This window comes from Pelecanus crispus, chromosome 12 (genome assembly GCF_030463565.1).
Source record: "Pelecanus crispus isolate bPelCri1 chromosome 12, bPelCri1.pri, whole genome shotgun sequence".
Lineage (NCBI taxonomy): Eukaryota > Metazoa > Chordata > Aves > Pelecaniformes > Pelecanidae > Pelecanus > Pelecanus crispus.
This window is the reverse complement of record NC_134654.1, coordinates 22505100-22523020: the sequence shown is the minus strand read 5'-3', so window position 1 is coordinate 22523020 and position 17921 is coordinate 22505100. Positions and strand designations below refer to the sequence as shown.

At 37.3% G+C, this 17921-nt stretch overlaps 1 protein-coding gene across 4 annotated transcripts in view; it reads left to right on the top strand.

Moving 5' to 3' along the window:
• The window catches only part of SPAG9 (sperm associated antigen 9), a 66107-nt gene that overhangs the window by 29866 nt on the left and 18320 nt on the right, over positions 1–17921 (top strand). For 3 of the 4 annotated variants that reach the window (XM_075720246.1, XM_009491688.2, XM_009491687.2), the window contains 13 exons: positions 2094–2247; positions 6365–6575; positions 7630–7729; positions 8855–8976; positions 12092–12149; positions 12731–12883; positions 12976–13027; positions 13463–13593; positions 14865–14921; positions 15796–15969; positions 16670–16799; positions 17067–17159; positions 17446–17613. In XM_075720246.1, the coding sequence (XP_075576361.1) occupies positions 2094–2247; positions 6365–6575; positions 7630–7729; positions 8855–8976; positions 12092–12149; positions 12731–12883; positions 12976–13027; positions 13463–13593; positions 14865–14921; positions 15796–15969; positions 16670–16799; positions 17067–17159; positions 17446–17613 (1603 nt within the window). Of the gene's footprint in view, positions 1–2093; positions 2248–6364; positions 6576–7629; positions 7730–8854; positions 8977–12091; positions 12150–12730; positions 12884–12975; positions 13028–13462; positions 13594–14864; positions 14922–15055; positions 15068–15795; positions 15970–16669; positions 16800–17066; positions 17160–17445; positions 17614–17921 lie in introns of all 4 variants that reach the window. The other variant, XM_075720247.1, reaches the window with a different exon arrangement.

Here is a 17921-nt window from a genome sequence, read left to right as displayed (position 1 = left end):
TTGTGAACTTTTTTTGGTACCCATTTTACTTAAATTCACTCTTCCGAAGACTGCAAAGAAAATAAGCTTTGTGGCATATCCTGCAAGTAAGCAAATCTGTCTGCTCTGAACCATTGCTCTGGGAGGCGTTTTCCAAAGCGAAGGGCCCTTCACAATGTATGCTTTATCACCGGCTTTCTTTTCCACTGAAGGGCTGCTTTTTTTCCCCTTTTTTTGTTGCTGGACGACTTAACCAATGAAATGGTTTCAGCCTGTCTTTTGACATAATCTAAGCTTATGTGGTGTGTCTTTTGTTCCCCACACACATTAGAGTTGTGGGAAATCTAAAGAAAAGCAGAACCTGTTACAATAGCAGGAATCGCTGGAATCAAATTTCTGTTTAGTTCTGGGGTTTTTCGTGAAGACTTCTCAGCACAGTTAGTTTGCAGATGCTGGAACAGTATCTGATGCTTTTTATTTTGTAATCCTGACTGATTTTGCTTTACTCGCTTTGCTGCCTACTTTGCTCTGCTAAACTACTTCCAAATTAACAATGTAACTTGGAATAATATTTATGAAAGGCCAAGATGCACGCAGTGTGAGAATTAGTTGCAAAGATTTTTGTGACAGAGAGCATCTTCGTACACCTGTACTGGAAAGGTTCATGCCAGTTAAAATTGCTTGCTATTTGAACATTGGGTTTTTTGGCGGTGTAAAATTTACAAAAAGGAGTTTACTGCTTATTGCTAAATACAGTCCTTTCTTGACTAATTTTTCTTCTAAGTAAACAAAAAAAACCCAAAAGCAAAACAAAAAAAAAATTTATAAAGGAGCTTAGCTTTTCCTTTTGCTTTTCAACATTCCCTTTCATATTTTTGCATATAACTTGTATGCAGATACTAATCCTGCACAGAATTTTGTCTATGTTATGTTTAACTTGTGAAAAGCCTTCCAAAAAAAGTATATGTGGTTGTGATTTGACTTTTTATAATGCCAAAATGTGAGATCTCTCAGATCTTAATATTTTGGCTGGATTGCCGCTGCAGGGGTACTTACAGGCAATGCTTTCTCAAGAAGGGTGGTTTTCTGCCATTGCTTGCGCACACTTTTATCTTCCGTCTTTAGTATACTTAAAGCTGTGCTAGTTGATTACAGTCCTTTTTTTCTATATTTCATTGTTCTGACTGAACAAATACTTTGCTTTATCTCAATTCTATGCCTGGCTGATATTTTTCCTTTTCAGGGCTGGCTGTAGCATCCTATGAATTGCGTTCTACACAATGTTTTTGTCTCTTGCTGGCAGGAAGAATTAATCTTTTTGTTCACTGATCACACTACTGACAGCAAGATTGACTTGGATTTTTTTTTTTTTTGGACAAAGCTTTGGAATTTCCAAATGTTGTTTGCCATAGAGAAGTGATAAAGACAACAGAGATGGTGAAGGTTGGGATGAAGTAATTTGCCTTACTGGCATAAGCTTTTATGCAGCTTTAGGGTGAGGTAGAGTGCTGAACTGATCTTGGTTAAAAGCTATGCAATTTTTGGCTGGGCTAGTTTTAGCATTGGTAATTCCTTGACTCAGTTTTTTTCAGTTGTACAAATCCATGTAATTCCTGTGATCTTCAGAAGAAAAATACCATAGATTTTGAGAAGAGTTGAACTTTAAGCTGATTGTTTACAACTTTTCCCAAATGCTTCAGTTAATGATTTAGCTGTTGGCTGTCATAGAAGTTATGTGGTACTGTATCTTGCCAAAAAATGAAAAGTGCAAAGTGGTACTTTTAAGAGTGGTTGCTGAAAACTGTAATTTAATCGGGAGTAAGGAAACATTTTCATCTTGCACTTCTGTGTGTGTTCTACTGCTGTAAAACTTGTTTACTATAGATTAGCTTTTGTGCAATCAATAATTGCTGCTTAAAGCCATGAAATAGACTATTTGCAATTAAATAATGTGAAATAAGGAATTACGTGCTGTAATACTAACTGTGTATGCTACGTTTTATATTTAATAGAGCACAGTGTATGGATGTTTGAACCTATAATTTTACCACTACAGGAAAACAAACGGTGTGAAATCTGAAATGGCTGATGAAACCTGTCTCTCTCTCAAACAGAAAGGAGCGTCCGATATCACTGGGCATCTTCCCATTACCTCCAGGAGATGCGCTACTTACGCCTGAAACTCAGAGAGAAACGGGGGAAACGCCTGGGTCAGAGCACTGGAAATTCCATGACCTAAGCCAGCCGCGGTCCCACACAAGCCTAAAGGTGAGCACTCAGCTTGGCTGCCTTGTGTGTTAGGAGAAACTCCCGTAACCAGATTAGATCCTTACTGAGGAGAAAAAGGAAATTGAAAGGGAGGAGGGAAAACCCTAAATCATCTTTGTGTAAGGTAAGTATGTTGCTTATGCAAATGAGCTTTGAGGGAACTTATTTACTGGAAGAAACAGAGTTTGGCTTGCACTTCCCAAATGAGTGGCAATACAGGCTAGTTCTCCTCGTAGTCACAGGAGTGGGTTTTTTCTTTCTAAGGACCCTTTCCGAAGGTCAGTTGCTTGTTCTTTGCACATTAGATATGTAACTAGCCAGTGTAAACGGGGCTGCTGGTTTAATATTCTTTTAGAAGGAAAGCTTTGATTACTACACAGGCAGTACTCTTAACACAGCCTCCGCCTACTATCAGGCGTGTAGCGTAGGTATACCGCAGAGCTGAGAATGACCTAACTTTCCTAAATTAGCCTGTGATTGTGATTTCTCGTACATGTTGCTTGGCTATAATTCCTGCAATTGTTCTGTATTCCAATGGTGAGGGGGTGGCATAGAACAAGCTGCAGAAATGGAAAAATGGGGGAGTGGTGTTGGAGGGTGATGAATCTGGCGGTTGGGACTGGGGTGCGCTAAGAGCACAGCCGGAGGAGGGATCTGCAGGGTGAAGAACTCCAGAATGTGTAAAGCCTCCCTATATCTTTATGTTGATGAGGTTTTTTTGAAGACTATGGATGTACTGTTATTTCTGAAAAGACATACAGCTGAGGGAAATTTCCTCCTAAGTGAACTTAAGACCCAGCAGGGCAATATTAAACTGATAAGAATTAAAAAACTATCCAGATGTAATTGGAACCCAGACTTTTTTTTTTGCGCAGAGGTCATATGGAGAAGTGTAAGTAATGGCTGATTATAAATGTATCAAAGTGACAACAGGAGCTTGCATCTAAAAATTTGTCACTTAACAAATTCTTGGCTAGGACCATTTTTGGATCTTAAATTTGTCCTATTCCCTTTGTCCTATGCCAATTAACATCAATAAATTGACAGACTTTAGGAGAGCTAACTGAAATAACTTAAGTTATGACTAAGAGTAAGTGGAGATGAGATAAAAAGGGAAGTCTCTGATCCTATTATGTCCCCTCAGAATATTATATTGGTTACTATATATTGTCAAAATAGGCTTCTTGGTATAGTTCTTCAATAAAAAAAAAAAATGCACTGCTAAAAGAGAATTTAGAAACAGCGCAGACTGTAATTTTTTCAATAGTCAGAATAAATTCCTTAGGTCCAAAGCAACATCTTTGCTTTCTAGCTGTGAATGTAAAGTATTTCTGAAGTGAACATGTTGAATAACATGATATATTTAAGTCATAACTAGAATTTGAAACTTTTTTCTCTAATACTTTTATTTCCCCTAAATACTTTTAACATCAAGTACAAGGCACGAGCAAGATTATACTGCTTTCAGGCATCTGTTTTCCATTCATGCACAAGCATTTCATTAATGGTCAGTGTTTCCTCTAAAAGTATCACAAGGAATAGGTGTCAGGGAGAAACCCAGACTAAAAAGACTGGGTATCCTGTAGCTTGTACAGTAGTGACATTGCTGGATGTCATTGTCAGACAACATACAATTATGTACCATTCATACACTTTTCTTATTTCTGCAAAGCATTGCAGATGAGCTACTACTTCTTCAGATTTAATTATCTAATTTTTAAACTAGTTTTTGTTTTTTCAGGAAAAGTCTTTTGGCAACATTACCAAAAAAGTCAAATTTGCTAAGTCAACACAGCACTGACTTTCAAATGCTTAGGCTTTGAGGTGTTTTGATTAATTCATTGTCACTTAATGGAATTGCATTTCATTTTCATTAGTTCTAGAACAAACATCCATGATAGTTTAATCAGTATAGTTTCCAAGAGTTAGCTTAAAAAAAAAACCAAACCACCAAACAGTAGATAATAAAGTCAGAAATCTAAACCAGATGGGATTATTTGAAATTCCTTTAAGGAAAGGACCATTCTCTTCACTGTTGTCTCTTGTGCTATCAAGCTGTTTTTCTTGATCTTTGTGTGTGAAAGTCAGTGATCAGTCTGTGCTGCATCAGTTAGTGGATGCTTTTGGAATACAAAGATGTAGAAATGTTTGGACAGAGCCAACAGCTCTGAGGTTTTATTCCCTGTTTGTGTGAACTCGAGATTCCCGTGGTAAGGGATACCATTTCCTCCCTTCTGTATCTGCTTGCTGAAGTATGAATCATTATCCAGCGGCTGAACTTCAACAGTTCAAAAGGCAATTGGCTAAACTGTGTAGCTTTTTTTTTTTTAAATGTACACGATGTATCTCATATAACACTTTCATATTGATTTTGTTGCCTTGTGTAACTATGGGTATGTGTACATGTTTTATTCCTTTAGAGGTGTGTTAGTTGGCTGTTTCTGAATAATTTTGTCGAGTTATTAAGTATTAATAATTGGTCATTTTGGAATGTACTAAAAAAGGATGAAAACTGGAAGTAATTGATAAGCAGGTCTTGAAAGTGCTGAATTTTGTTTCTAGGGCTTGCAAATTCCATGTAGGGATGTCACTATGGGATGCAAGCTTTACATTTATGCTGATATACATAAATGTGTGTTTTCCTCCCTGCCCCCACAAATTAAAATCTTATCTTTCTAGGAAGTTTCAAAAGTAGAAATTTAGAAATTACAATTCTTAGTAATCATACACTAAGTACAAAGGAGAGAATGTGTGTCCATTTGCAGGTCTCTCTCTGTTTTTTTTTTTTTTTTAAAGAACCTTAAAATTCAGTTTCACTTCCTTCTCCAAAAGGGATGCTAGCAGTATGATGAATTCATGCTTCACAAAATCTACACTTGCCTCATTCTTGACAAGTTTAGGTTTCCTGAGCTAACAGATACATTCTCTTTAAATGTTACAGACTTGTCTAGGAGCCTTGCTTTCACCTCTGATTCCCAAACAAAACCCTAAAATAACTTTTTTCAAAACTTACTCTCCTGCCTTCATTTTGCACCTCAGTGTTTCATCTCGATTTCCCTCTTTCCGTGCACCGCTGCCCGCCCCCCCCCCAGAAGATTCCTCTAATGCTGTAAGCTAGAAAATATTGGCCTAAACAGACCAATTTGTTTTCATATCTGCAGTGAGATCTTGTTCACTGTTATGTGCTATTTAAGTCAAGTCATAGTTAAGACGTCTGGATGCTGGTATGGCTTTGGTCATGAACGAGGAGTGAAATGTGAACGGAGGGAGGCAAGGGCCAGAAGAGGGCTATCGTGTTATCAAGTAGTACCCTCCGGTTACACCAAACAGTCTGGCCTGCCCTTGAACGCAGTGCCTCATGCAGCCCTGTCCGAGTATTGATCATCATCTGGGGTCCAGCTGGATTAATAGCCGTACTTGTGGTGCTTCATATGGCGTCACTGTAAGGTAAACTGTTGCCGGGAATCAGCTTCTAAGAAGGAGCTATTTACTGATGTTCCATGGTTGATCCGAAATCTAACTGGACAAGTAGTCACTGCGGTTCAGTGTCTCATTCCCAGTGTCATCCAGGGCTTACAGTTCAGACTGGAAAGTGCGTAAAACCAGTTTCAGTGAAGTGCTTGCAAATACTATACTTTTATATTGGTTAAATCCATGTTCTGCATCAGTGCTTCAATGCCTACTTTTTAAGAAGATGTTTTAAGATATCATGTACATTTTGAGCAATTAAAAATTTTCTAACGGCTGTATTCAGCAGTTCATTGTGCAGCTAGAAGTATTATTAATATGGGAATGATGCCTGTTGTCTGAAAGACTTAACAGAAAAGCACCCTAAAGTTGTGGCTATAATTAACAACTGAGATCAAACATTAGTATTAAAAATAAGGGCATGTTTTATGTAGCTATAACCTCCTTAACAGAAGTGAAACAGCCATAGCCTAAAGATTAATTTGGCCGTACTGGCTTAAAGTATTCTTTCCATTCCTGTTTCTTTGCATATGTATATTCTTCAGTAAAATACAGTAATTTTGGTGTTTGTTCTTTAGTTTATGTACCTAACTCTTCTAATAATACTTTAATTGTGTTCATTTTTTTTAATGGTAATGTTCAATTTTAGGATGAGCTCTCTGATGTTAGCCAAGCAGGCTCAAAATCTACTACTCCAGCATCCACAGCTGCTTCAGATGTACCTGTACTGCCTGCTGAAACTCCTCAAAAGGAAGATGTTGAAGGGCTTGCAAAGGACATGGATGCGCCGAATGAGAAGCTGGACGTAAGCAAGAATATTGAAGTACAGGTAGCTCAAGAGACAAGAAATGTGTCCACTGGTGAGCTGCTTTAACTTTTTAGTATATGGTTACTCCAGACCTCATATGTAATCTGTTATGAAATATCTTAGCTTTTGTGCCACAAATGAGAAATGGGGGGGTTTCTCAATATTTTTATGAGTACAGAGTATTGGTAAGAGATACAAGTCTGCGGTTGGTTGGTGGCTTTAGTCCTTCTTTTTCTAGAATCAGAATTATTTATGACATTTCCTTGTAAATGACAGACGTGGCACTCATCTAGACACAAAAAGTCATGAGATAGAATCACAGAATCGTCTAGGTTGGAAAAGACCTTTAAGGTCATCCAGTCCAACCATTAACCTACACTACCAAGCCCACCTAAACCAATCAAGGGTAGACTAGACTAAACCATATCCCGAAGTGCCACATCTACCCGTTTTTTGAACACTTCCAGGGATGGTGACTCCACCACCTCTCTGGGCAGCCTGTTCCAATGCTTGACCACCCTTTCCGTAAAGAAATTTTTCCTAATTTCCAGCCTAAACCTCCCCTGGCGCAGCTTGAGCCCATTTCCTCTCGTCCTATCGCTAGCTACTTGGGAGAAGAGACCAACACCCACCTCACTACTACCTCCTTTCAGGTAGTTGTAGAGAGCGATAAGGTCTCCCCTCAGCCTCCACTTCTCCAGGCTAAACAACCCCAGTTCCCTCAGCCGCTCCTCATAAGACTTGTTCTCCAGACCCTTCACCAGCCTTGTTGCCCGTCTCTGAACACGCTCCAGCACCTCAATGTCTTTCTTGTATTGAGGGGCCCAAAACTGGCCCTGATGATAGACATCTGCTTGGTTTCGATTGGAGAAATAGTGGGAAATAACTACTGTCGGATGACTTAAGTTAAATTCAGGAGAGACTTGAAAATTCCAGTGTCTGTACTAGAGTATCAAAATCCATAGGTCATCTCATTTAATTACCTTGATAAGTCTTTGAACAGAAGTCTACTAACTTGGTGATCGATAATAACGACTACATGTAGATAATGTCATATGTCACAGTGATTTTTATTTTATGGAGACATACCACTTGCTTTTTCCTAGGTGGAAATGAAAATGAAGAAAAATCTGAAGTTCAGGCAATCATTGAGTCAACTCCAGAGTTGGATATGGATAAAGATCTCAGTGGATATAAGGCTTCCAGGTAAGTTGTGTGTTGTGATTTGAGTAGGAAGACTAATTTTAGAAGGCACCAGACTTCGGTTTTGAACTTGTGACTTGTTTAGAAATTTTACCAGACTGAGGTCATGCATTGTATAATGAATCTCCTGCTCCTGTGACCTTAGTTCCCCAAATTCCTCAGGAGTTTTTAAGTGCAACAGCAGTTCTTCATTCTGTTTCTACACCTGATGAATGTTCAGGTTACTTCATATTACGGCAGATTTAAGAATGCTTAAATACTCTTTCCATATTTCAAGCAAAGGGTCTATATCAAGAGGCCTTTTCTCCCTAGATTTCAAGGTACTAGCAGTTTCTAAGCTAGGCCCTTGTGTTTTCACCCATCTCTTTAAAATCTGGATTTATGACTGACTTTGTGAATGTTACAGCATTTATTTATCAGATTCTGATAGTGGAATCCCAGCGTTGGCAGAATGTTTTTGCCTGAGTCTGCTTCTTTGCAAGCTTTTGCTTGTGAAGGATAACATTTCTTTCAAAAGCTCTAAAGTCCCATTAAAAATAAAGAAGTGCTGTTTTAGCGGTGGGGGGAGTGCCTGATCTTCTAGGCAAACCCTGAACATTTCAGGGTCTAGCCACAAGTCCTTCAAATATGTTATGTGTCTGTGTGTTTCATTCTTGTGATGAGATGGAAAAAATGACCTTGTATAGTGAATGTTAATGGCGTAAGATCTTTGTGTGAAAAAGATTCCTTCTGGCCAGAGGAATGTTTTGATCTCTCTTTGGTTCCCTTGTGTGCTTCTTGTATTAAATGACTTCCAATTTGGCTGAGCTGTCTGTCCTTTAAGCGTTTGGGCTGACTAAGTCCTGACGGGGCTGAATTTCTAGATGCCAAAACTTGATATGCTTTAATTTATTAAAAACCTGACCAGCTCAAAATCAGCAGCTACCTCAAGGTTGGGATCTTGATGCCAAAGTAGTATTTGAAAATGGAATGTAGGACTCTTAAGTCAACTGAAAGCTTCTGAAAAATTTACTGCTGTTTTGTTTTTGGGGGTAACAAATGAACTACTGGTAAAAATACAGAGAAAACTTTCTTCAGTGTGGGAATGTTTTCTTTCTGCTTTAAGTCTTGTTTTAATTCTTTGAATAGCACTCCTACCAAAGGCATAGAGAACAAAGCATTTGACCGTAATACAGAGTCACTCTTTGAAGAGCTGTCATCTGCTGGTTCTGGCCTAATTGGAGATGTGGATGAAGGTGCAGATTTACTGGGTAAGAAAGGTTATTTAAAGAGGAATTTTCCTTGTTAGTGGAGTGCTTAATTGTCTTGCTGGATTTACTGTTAGGATTCATTTGCATTAAAATCTTTTGAGTATCATCCTAAGGTGGTTATTAGAATGCAAAAACCAGGAGAAGGTGTTTGTTCTTTCTTTCAGTATAACAATATCAGCCTTAATCTTTTGGGGCACCTCTTGCACTTTTCTCTATTTCAGTTTTCCCTATATGTTCTCTGACACAAGGATTTTTATCTCAAGTGAGGATTTTTATCTTGAACTAGTTTTAAGTAGTTTAATTCAGATTGTGCCCAATCTGTAATGGCCTGGCTTTATCACCTCTATGCGGTTTAACTGGTGGGAGAGAATTGCAGCAGAATGCGATGCTGGTCATTTGAGAATCAAAGCATTAATTGAAAGGGGAGGCAGAACCCACATTTCTCGTCCCCCTAAGCAGCTTGCTGCTACTTGTGTGCTGACTGAACAAAATGTAAGTGGGGAATATGAGTTGATCTGGAGCAAAAAGGTCGTTAAAAGAAGGATCTTTCTATAAACAACATAACAAGATATTTTTGGCTATATCAGTGTTCAAGCCTCATTTTGAAATAATGAAAGCTTGTACTATGGAATGTATAAAATGCAGATGCAACTTTTGTGTGTTTTGAAATGGGTTGTATACAGAAAATCAGTAATTTGTTTGCTTCTGTTGTCTGACCTGGCAAAAATACAGATTGTTAGTAGTATTATTTAGAACTGTTGTGTGTACAATCTGGATTTCTAGTTGTTCAGTGTTGCACCAGAAACTTATTTTGCATCAAATAGGTGACATTTCTGCAAAGTATTACTCACTAGGAGTAATGGGCCTGTCTCCAGCCTGAGAGATGGTTTTTCTTTGTTGTCACTCTCTGCTGCTTTGAATCCTGAGCAGTGAGGACCACCACATCTTTGCTGGAACATTCTTCATCCAAACCTCTTGCACCCTGTTATCACAGGGACAACTAATGGCACATTCTGCATGCAAAGATATAGATACTGGAGAAATATTAACATATAGCAACTTCCTTCCCTTAGCTATGTGATAAGTTGTTTAAAGAAATCAAATTACTGTCAGGACTTCCTGATAATAGATGCTTTGTTTTCCATGGACAAAAATAATGTACTTTTTAGTATAACATATCAAAAGTTTGTCACTGACTTCATTACCATTTTCTGTAAAACTACTGCTAGAAACACTGGTGTGTGCAAAATAAACACATTGTTACAACTGCATTTGTTATGCAGAATGTGTTGGTCTAAAAGTTTTGCTATGTGATCATGATTTCACTTTGAGCACAACCGTAGTCCAGATTACTCTGTGTTACTTAAAAGCCACATCTGCATCTAGGATAGTTGATGTGTTTAAAGCATTTGGACCTGTTCTAAGTGAGCATTAAATTTTAGTTTGGAGTTCTGTAAAAGTAGTTAATTGGGATTCTCTAATCTGTTTTCTCTTGGGCTGCATACCCAGGGGAATATTCTGGTGTGTATGCTTCTTTTTTTAAAAAAAAAAATTCTTTGAAATCTGTTGCTTCTACAGTTAGGCGTTCTTGGCTGCTGCTCTCATAAAATACATTCTCTGCATTTTTTCCCTGCTTGGTAACTTTTTTTTTGCCTTTGCACTCTTGGCTTTCTAGTTTTCGTTATTGCATTATAAAGGATCCTGAAACCTGCTGGAAGTGATCCTAGGTACTTTTATCTGTGAATACTAAATACATTTTAAAAGCAATAACCACTTGAATAAAACCTCTTGATGACTGTAGTGTAGGGGATTTTTCCAGGTATCGATAAAGTAACAATAGCTGATCTAAGTTCCTTCACTAGTAAATGTCATTTACTTTTAATCTGAAACCCAGAGAGAGAAATCCCAAAAAAGGGAACTTTGACTTGCATGTCTATTTTTAGATACTTTTTTTAATTGTTATGCAAATATCTTTTAAGTCTTCTGTTACCAGTTGCTTACAAGATTGTGTTCATAGAGTATTTTTAGAAGGCCTACACCATTAAGATACCTTTTTCATTTGTTATGAATTAGCATAACATCTGCCATTATCAGTGGTAATTATTTTGCTGTGCAAGATATAAAATAATTAGTTTCTGCCTGAAAGTTTCTTTTTAAAATCCTGCAAATTATATTATTTTAGGCATGCAAATAATAGGGTGAGAAATTATTTTCCAGAAATTTAAATAATATTGAAGTAGTTACATGAAGAGTTAAGTTACTTTTTCCATAGTAGCATATTAATTTGAAACGTTTACTGAAGGGCTTAGCATTTCTTCCAAGTACTGTGCTTCTCAATTGTTTCACAGAAAATGAGATAGACTTTTATTAAGTTACTGATTTTTATAAGAGGTCTAACCAATAGAAATGGTTGTGACAAATTTTTCAACATCTGTCTCTCGTATAAATCCTGCTTCTAATCACATCACATTCCACTTCAAATTTTTGGTGATGGCTTTGTTTTAATTCACTCTTACTTCATAAGTCTAAATATTTTATTGCTCTTCACTCATACTACACCTTACATGAAATGTTTCTTGTTCTTGTTTTTGCTCTACATGGAATGCATGGGCTTTAAAGACCATAATTTCTTTGGTAAGGTATCATTTGCTGTGGGGAAATCTGCAGGGCTTTCACAATCTGAGCTTTATAATTAAGCATGTCTTGTCTATAACTGATAGCTTTTGTTTCTAACATAGTATAAAAAACAGTTGAGCATTTTAAACTTAACTTTTTGTGGAGTAATAGTTCCCCAGTAATGCCATGTTTGGTTTTTGACTTAGTGGTACTGTAACCTCTTCAAAATGCGTAGAATAGGTGGAGGTAACACTAGGCTGTAGTTAGCCAGGGTTGCCTTTAGGCTTTAATTGAAGGCAGACTGGGAGGAAGGTGGAGGGGAAAGCTCATTGTAGAAGGTAGGTCCTGAAACTTCAGATAGCTCACAGTTTTTCTGACAAGTTGTCATACTTCAAATTCAGCTGGTTTTAGAAAATCTTTTAGACAATGGCAAAACATAGATTTTTGTAAAAACATCCATTTTATCTGCTGATTTCATGTATTTGTTTCCTTTGGAAAGGAATGGGTCGTGAGGTTGAAAACCTTATTTTGGAAAACACTCAGCTGTTGGAAACCAAGTAAGTGAGAATGTGTATGTAAAAAATACTGACCTTCACTGTTAATTTGTTATATCCTTAATATCTTCATACATAAAGTTGAAATTATACAAATGTGCTCTCTGTTCTAAGAGTAGTGGTGGTGTAAGTATTTTGAATTTGTAGCTATATTTGGCTAAATATATAGCTTAGTTGGTATTCTTCTAGAAATTAAGGACCTTGAAAGCAAAAGCTGCTTTTATCCTTGCCAGGCTACAAGAAATGCAGTGCTGTGTCCTAATGAGATCAATTCCCTGCCTTTTCTGTTAGAAACACAGCTGTAACTGCAGAAGCTAATCCATTGGAGCACTATTGAGGAATTCAACCTCTAGGCAAACTGTTCTGATTTATCGATACTTTTTTCTAATACAGAGGTGTGAATGTGTTTGAGTATTTGAGATTTGGGGGGAGAGGGTTTGACCTGTTTCAGGAAACTCTTATCTTTTTACAGCAGCTCTGTGTAAGAAATTTGTAGGTGTTTGAATTCAAGAATAAAATCTGCTGAATAGAAACTATGAGGCCATAGTCATCCTTGTAATGGTGTGTTTTAAATGTTTGTGTAGAAATGCACTGAATGTAGTGAAGAATGATTTGATAGCAAAGGTGGATGAATTGACCTGTGAGAAGGATGTACTACAAGGTGAACTAGAGGCTGTAAAACAAGCAAAACAAAAGCTTGAAGAGAAGAACAAGGAACTGGAAGAAGAGCTGAGAAAGTAAGTTTAATTCCATGGCTGTGAAAAAGAAAGAGGAGGGAAAAAAAAACCCCTGTCGTATCTAATGCAGCTATTTTTTGTTTTGTATTTAGAGCTCGTGCAGAAGCAGAGGAAGCAAGACAGAAAGCTAAAGAGGATGATGATGTAGGTTTATGTGTGTATGTGGGTTTTTTGTATGTATAATCCACAATGGGACATTAGAAGCTCACATGAGTTTAGTGAGCGCTACTAAACTTTACTACTTAATACGTAGTGATAAACTTCCTACATGTATAGAAAAGATAGAACATCTAAAGAGCACAAGTAAACCTAAACTGACCATGTCTAGTTTTCTTTCTTTCCTCTCTGCCCATTATTGTGTGTCACATTCTTTTTGAAGAACTGAGGTTTTTATTCAGATTTATACTACATACAAAGGAAGGAGAGGAAGGTAAAATTGAGTTAGTTTTACAAAGCCCCAAATTATTTGGAATCTGGAATTGTGCCCGAAACTGACTCTTATCGGAAGGCAGAGGCTGACTCTGCAAGGCCCTACTGTGCTCCTTTGTTCGTCCTATGTTTGCTTTTTTGTGTGTTCAGAGTGATGTCCCCACCGCTCAGCGGAAGCGTTTTACTCGTGTTGAAATGGCCCGTGTTCTGATGGAAAGAAATCAGTATAAAGAGAGATTGATGGAGCTTCAGGAAGCTGTCCGATGGACTGAGATGATAAGGTAAAAGGGTCTTTTAAGAATCTTTGATAGAGCTCCTTGGATTTTACAAGCTTTTGATTTTTAGCTGCAGAGTGATCTGGTCAGTAGTTTGAGGCCTTAATTGCCCTTCTGCTCGTCTCCCCACATGCTCATGAATAAGTTTGTTTTAAAGTTATGTGCATATAACGTAACTAATCAAAATGGGTTCTTGGTGAGACCTCAGTGAAGATGTGTTACTTGATAAGATGTGGAATAAGCATCCCTTGAAGAATATGTGTATTTTGGAATGGTTGCAAAACTTGGTAATTGCAAATAACATCAGTTTGGTGGGCAAGAAAAATTACTGTGTGTATGCCTGCACATACCTTAAAGTGGTGGGCCCAGTTGTCAGCTGAGATGTCAAAACAGGAATAACATACAGTCTTCAGATTGAGTGTAATCCATTTGTAGGGACTTGGGTTGTTCAGGGAAGAAAACCACAATTTTAAAACTGTGCAAGGTTTGTTAAATATAAACAATAAAGATGGTGGTCTGGTCTAATTTCTGTCCTGAATATTGAGTTGTCTGGAAGGTGCGATTTTAAAAACAAAAGGCGTCTGCCTCAGACCTCAGCCCAGCTCGTTCTTGTCACGTCCCTGTGAGCTGTGTCCGTATCCAGAGGTAACTGTCATTTGGTGCTGCCTGCCAGTCAGGTATAACAATGGGATCTAATTTTTTCTATTGTCCTCAATACCTGTGAGCCATTTTGACTCTGAGCGTGTGAGAGGAAAAATACATATTGCCAAGCAGACAATGGCTTGCTTTTCTATAGCTATTTCTCCTGTAAAAATCCTCTCCTATCTCTGTTAATGCATCTGTGGCTTCAGGAATGATTACTTTACCATTTATTTACTGTTGTGTTGAAGACTAAGAGGATTTTATAAGAATTTTAAAATAAAAGGCAATGGTTAAAATATTAAAAAACAGGGGGCAGAAGAATTTAAAATCATTTGCTGCTTTCTTCTAGCTGTTTCCATTGCAAAGTGTTACACAGATTTGTCTCTTCTGTCTGAAAAGCACTCACCAGTTGTGTTTGTGATGCAAATAAATGTGGATTATGTTTATTACATAACTTCACCTAGTGAGAATTTCAATATTGGGTTCTGATCAGAAAAGAAGTGTCAATGTGAAGAAACAGGCTTTGATGCTTTTGATATCGTATCCTGTTTTTTTAAATAAGTTACACACTGTTCTGTTCCTTTCCTTTTTTTAATTAGTGCTTACTCAGTAAACTTGGAATTCATTTCTTGTAGAGCATCAAGAGAAAATCCAGCCATGCAAGAAAAGAAGAGATCAAGCATTTGGCAGTTGTAAGTATTGAAACACAACTCACTGGCAAAAATAAATAAAAGACCCTAAGCAATTAGCTGGCACATTTTTGTATGTTAGCTAATTATCTTTTGGCAGATGAAGATTTCTTAACTGTTCTCCTCTTGTTACCTAGCATGCCAGCTCGGTAAGACTGTTCTTGAAGACAAAATGTATCGTAAGCTGCATCACGTAGTGAATGGCTGTGCACTTTGTGAAGTTAAATGCCAAAGTGCTGTAATTTTTTTCTAGCTGAATATGCACCAGGCCTCTGGTTCTGAACATTTTTCTGGATTCTTTTTTGTGATGAAAAATAGAAACCTGAATAGCTCATGTGGATTGCATTTATTTCAGCTTCCTTTTCCTCTAGGAAGTACGGCTTACTGATTGTTAAATTTTCCTTTCTAACTTCAAGCTCTTTAAATCTAAAACAGTTGTTATTCACAACAAGATATTTGTCAAATAATCCTTTTGATGTTGTGGCTTGCTGATAACTATTCTATCTTTTAGCCTAGAAAATGGTGGGGTTTTTAAAGTGCACTATGCATGAACTAATATGCTTCATAAAACTGTCTTCCAGGTGTGATGTTAACATCCTAATTTTGTTGGTTCCCTGTAGATCTTCATTCAAGATGAAGATCCCATTAAATTTGATAAATGGATGGAATAATAATTCTACCAGAATTTTTCTTACTGACATGAGTTTCTGTGCTTTGAGAGTGTTGCTGAGTGTGTGGTGGCTGTTGTTATGTTGGGCTCCAGTTTCCTAGTCTAACTGGCTTGAGCAGGCTAGCATATGCAGTGTTTTGCCTGCATAGTCAAATTTGTATGTATCTTACAAATCTTAACACTCATCTTTCATTTTCCTCCTTCTAGTTTTAGCAGGCTCTTCAGTTCATCTAGCAATACAGCTAAGAAACCAGAACCTCCTGTCAATGTTAAATATAATGCTCCAACCTCGCATATTACTCCATCAGTCAAGAAAAGAAGCAGCACCTTATCTCAATTACCTAGTGACAAATCTAAAGCCTTTGAATTCCTCAGTGAAGAGTAAGTAATTTTGGTTTTATACTACTAGATGTGCTCTATCAAGTATTTACTCTTTTAATCCTCTGAGATAAATAGCATTGCTGCTAAGTGAAGTGTAATGTTCTCCTGAAGTGAATGTTGATATATAAGAAAGCAACATAGTGCAGACTGAAATGCAGAGCAGTGGATGAGTATTCTGGGTACCTGGCAGTAGTGTTCTGTCTGGCAAATATCACTGCTTTTCATAAAAGTACATTTAGGCACAGGAGGCAGCACTTGGTATGCTTTTATATGCAAGTGTAGTAGCTAAGCAATAACTGTATGGATATTTTCACTTTAAGCTCAGTAGAAAAATAGGACAACATGAGTCAGGCTAACAAGTATCTGTAATTATCTTTTTTGTCTCCTGTGCTTCTTTTTGGCAATATATGCTTTTGGTTTACAACTTTGAAAGCTTCTAGCAGAGGTACATAACCCAAGTTATTTTTTGTTAAGGATACTGACAATAGACTTTCTGGTTTTGCCTGTCTTTCACAGGTCCCTGTGAATAGCTCACAGGAAACCTGGTGTTCTATAGGTGGTATGTGAAAGACTAGTGATCTCTTTGGTAACCCAATGCTTCTGCAGAGATCTTGTCTATTGAGTTTAATAGCAACTCCCATTACACAAAGAATTCTGAAGAGCATAAATAAGAGGTTCTTTAATAACGATCCTTCCCTAGAACTGAAGCCAGTTTAGCGTCACGCAGAGAGCAGAAGAGAGAGCAGTATCGCCAAGTGAAAGCACATGTTCAGAAAGAGGATGGTAGAGTGCAAGCATTTGGCTGGAGTCTACCTCAGAAGTACAAACAGGTATTATGCTTATATTTTCAAATGTAGTAGTAACAACTCCATGTTTTGTGAAATTTGAACAGAGTATAATTTCACAGCTTGTGTTTGAGTGATTCCAGCATTTTTTCATTGAACTTTTGCAGTTAAAAGAGTCTTTCTAAGGAAAACCACAATGCAAAACTCTTACTTGCGTTTAACAAAGTCTGATCAACTGATTCCAAAGACTGTAAACCTCTTTTAAAAGGGGAAGCTTTTCTGTTTCTGGGTTTGTTTTTCTTTTTTTCCTAGGTGGCAAATGGTGGCCAGGGTGACAATAAGATGAAGAACTTGCCTGTACCTGTTTACCTGAGACCTTTAGATGAGAAGGATACCTCTATGAAGGTAGGATATTTACAGCAATGATATAGAGAATTGGACAACCTATAGCTTTAGCCTGAATATTTTTATTTTAGATCCGATTATTTTCTTTTTGAAATGAAGTTGTTTCTCTTTAAAGCATAGGTGAATCAGAATTTAAGCTTCCATAGAAATGTACATGACTTTAAGATTAATGAATTCCTTAAAATGGACTGAAGATATATAGTAATTTTGATACAACAACATATTTAGCAATGGGTGTATCTTTTTTTTTTAGTTTAACATTTAAGTATTTGGTTTTTCTTTCAAGCTATGGTGTGCTGTAGGGGTAAACCTATCAGGAGGGAAAACACGAGATGGCGGGTCTGTGGTTGGTGCTAGTGTATTCTACAATGACGTGACTGGTATGGATGCAGATGGCAACAAACAGCAAACAGGATCTCAAAGTAGCTTAGACAGACTAGACCAAGAGCTCAAGGTAAGCTCACAGTAAGGCATATTGGATAGTTTATATCATTAAACATCTTTACCGTATATCTGTAGATTAATATATTTTGTAACCAGGTTTATTGGTAACAAATAGATTTTTCTTGGGTAGTCATCAAACCCAAGATATTTGGGTTATTGAATCCATCTACAAAAATACTGTGTTTCTATCCTGTGTGCCAGCTTGTTGGTAAATCTGAGGAGCAAATCAATTTTACATCAAAATGATGCACTGCTTATACCAGTGCTGCCTGCTTTAAAAAACATTTGTAAGAGAATTGTTCATGTTCTGACTGCCAC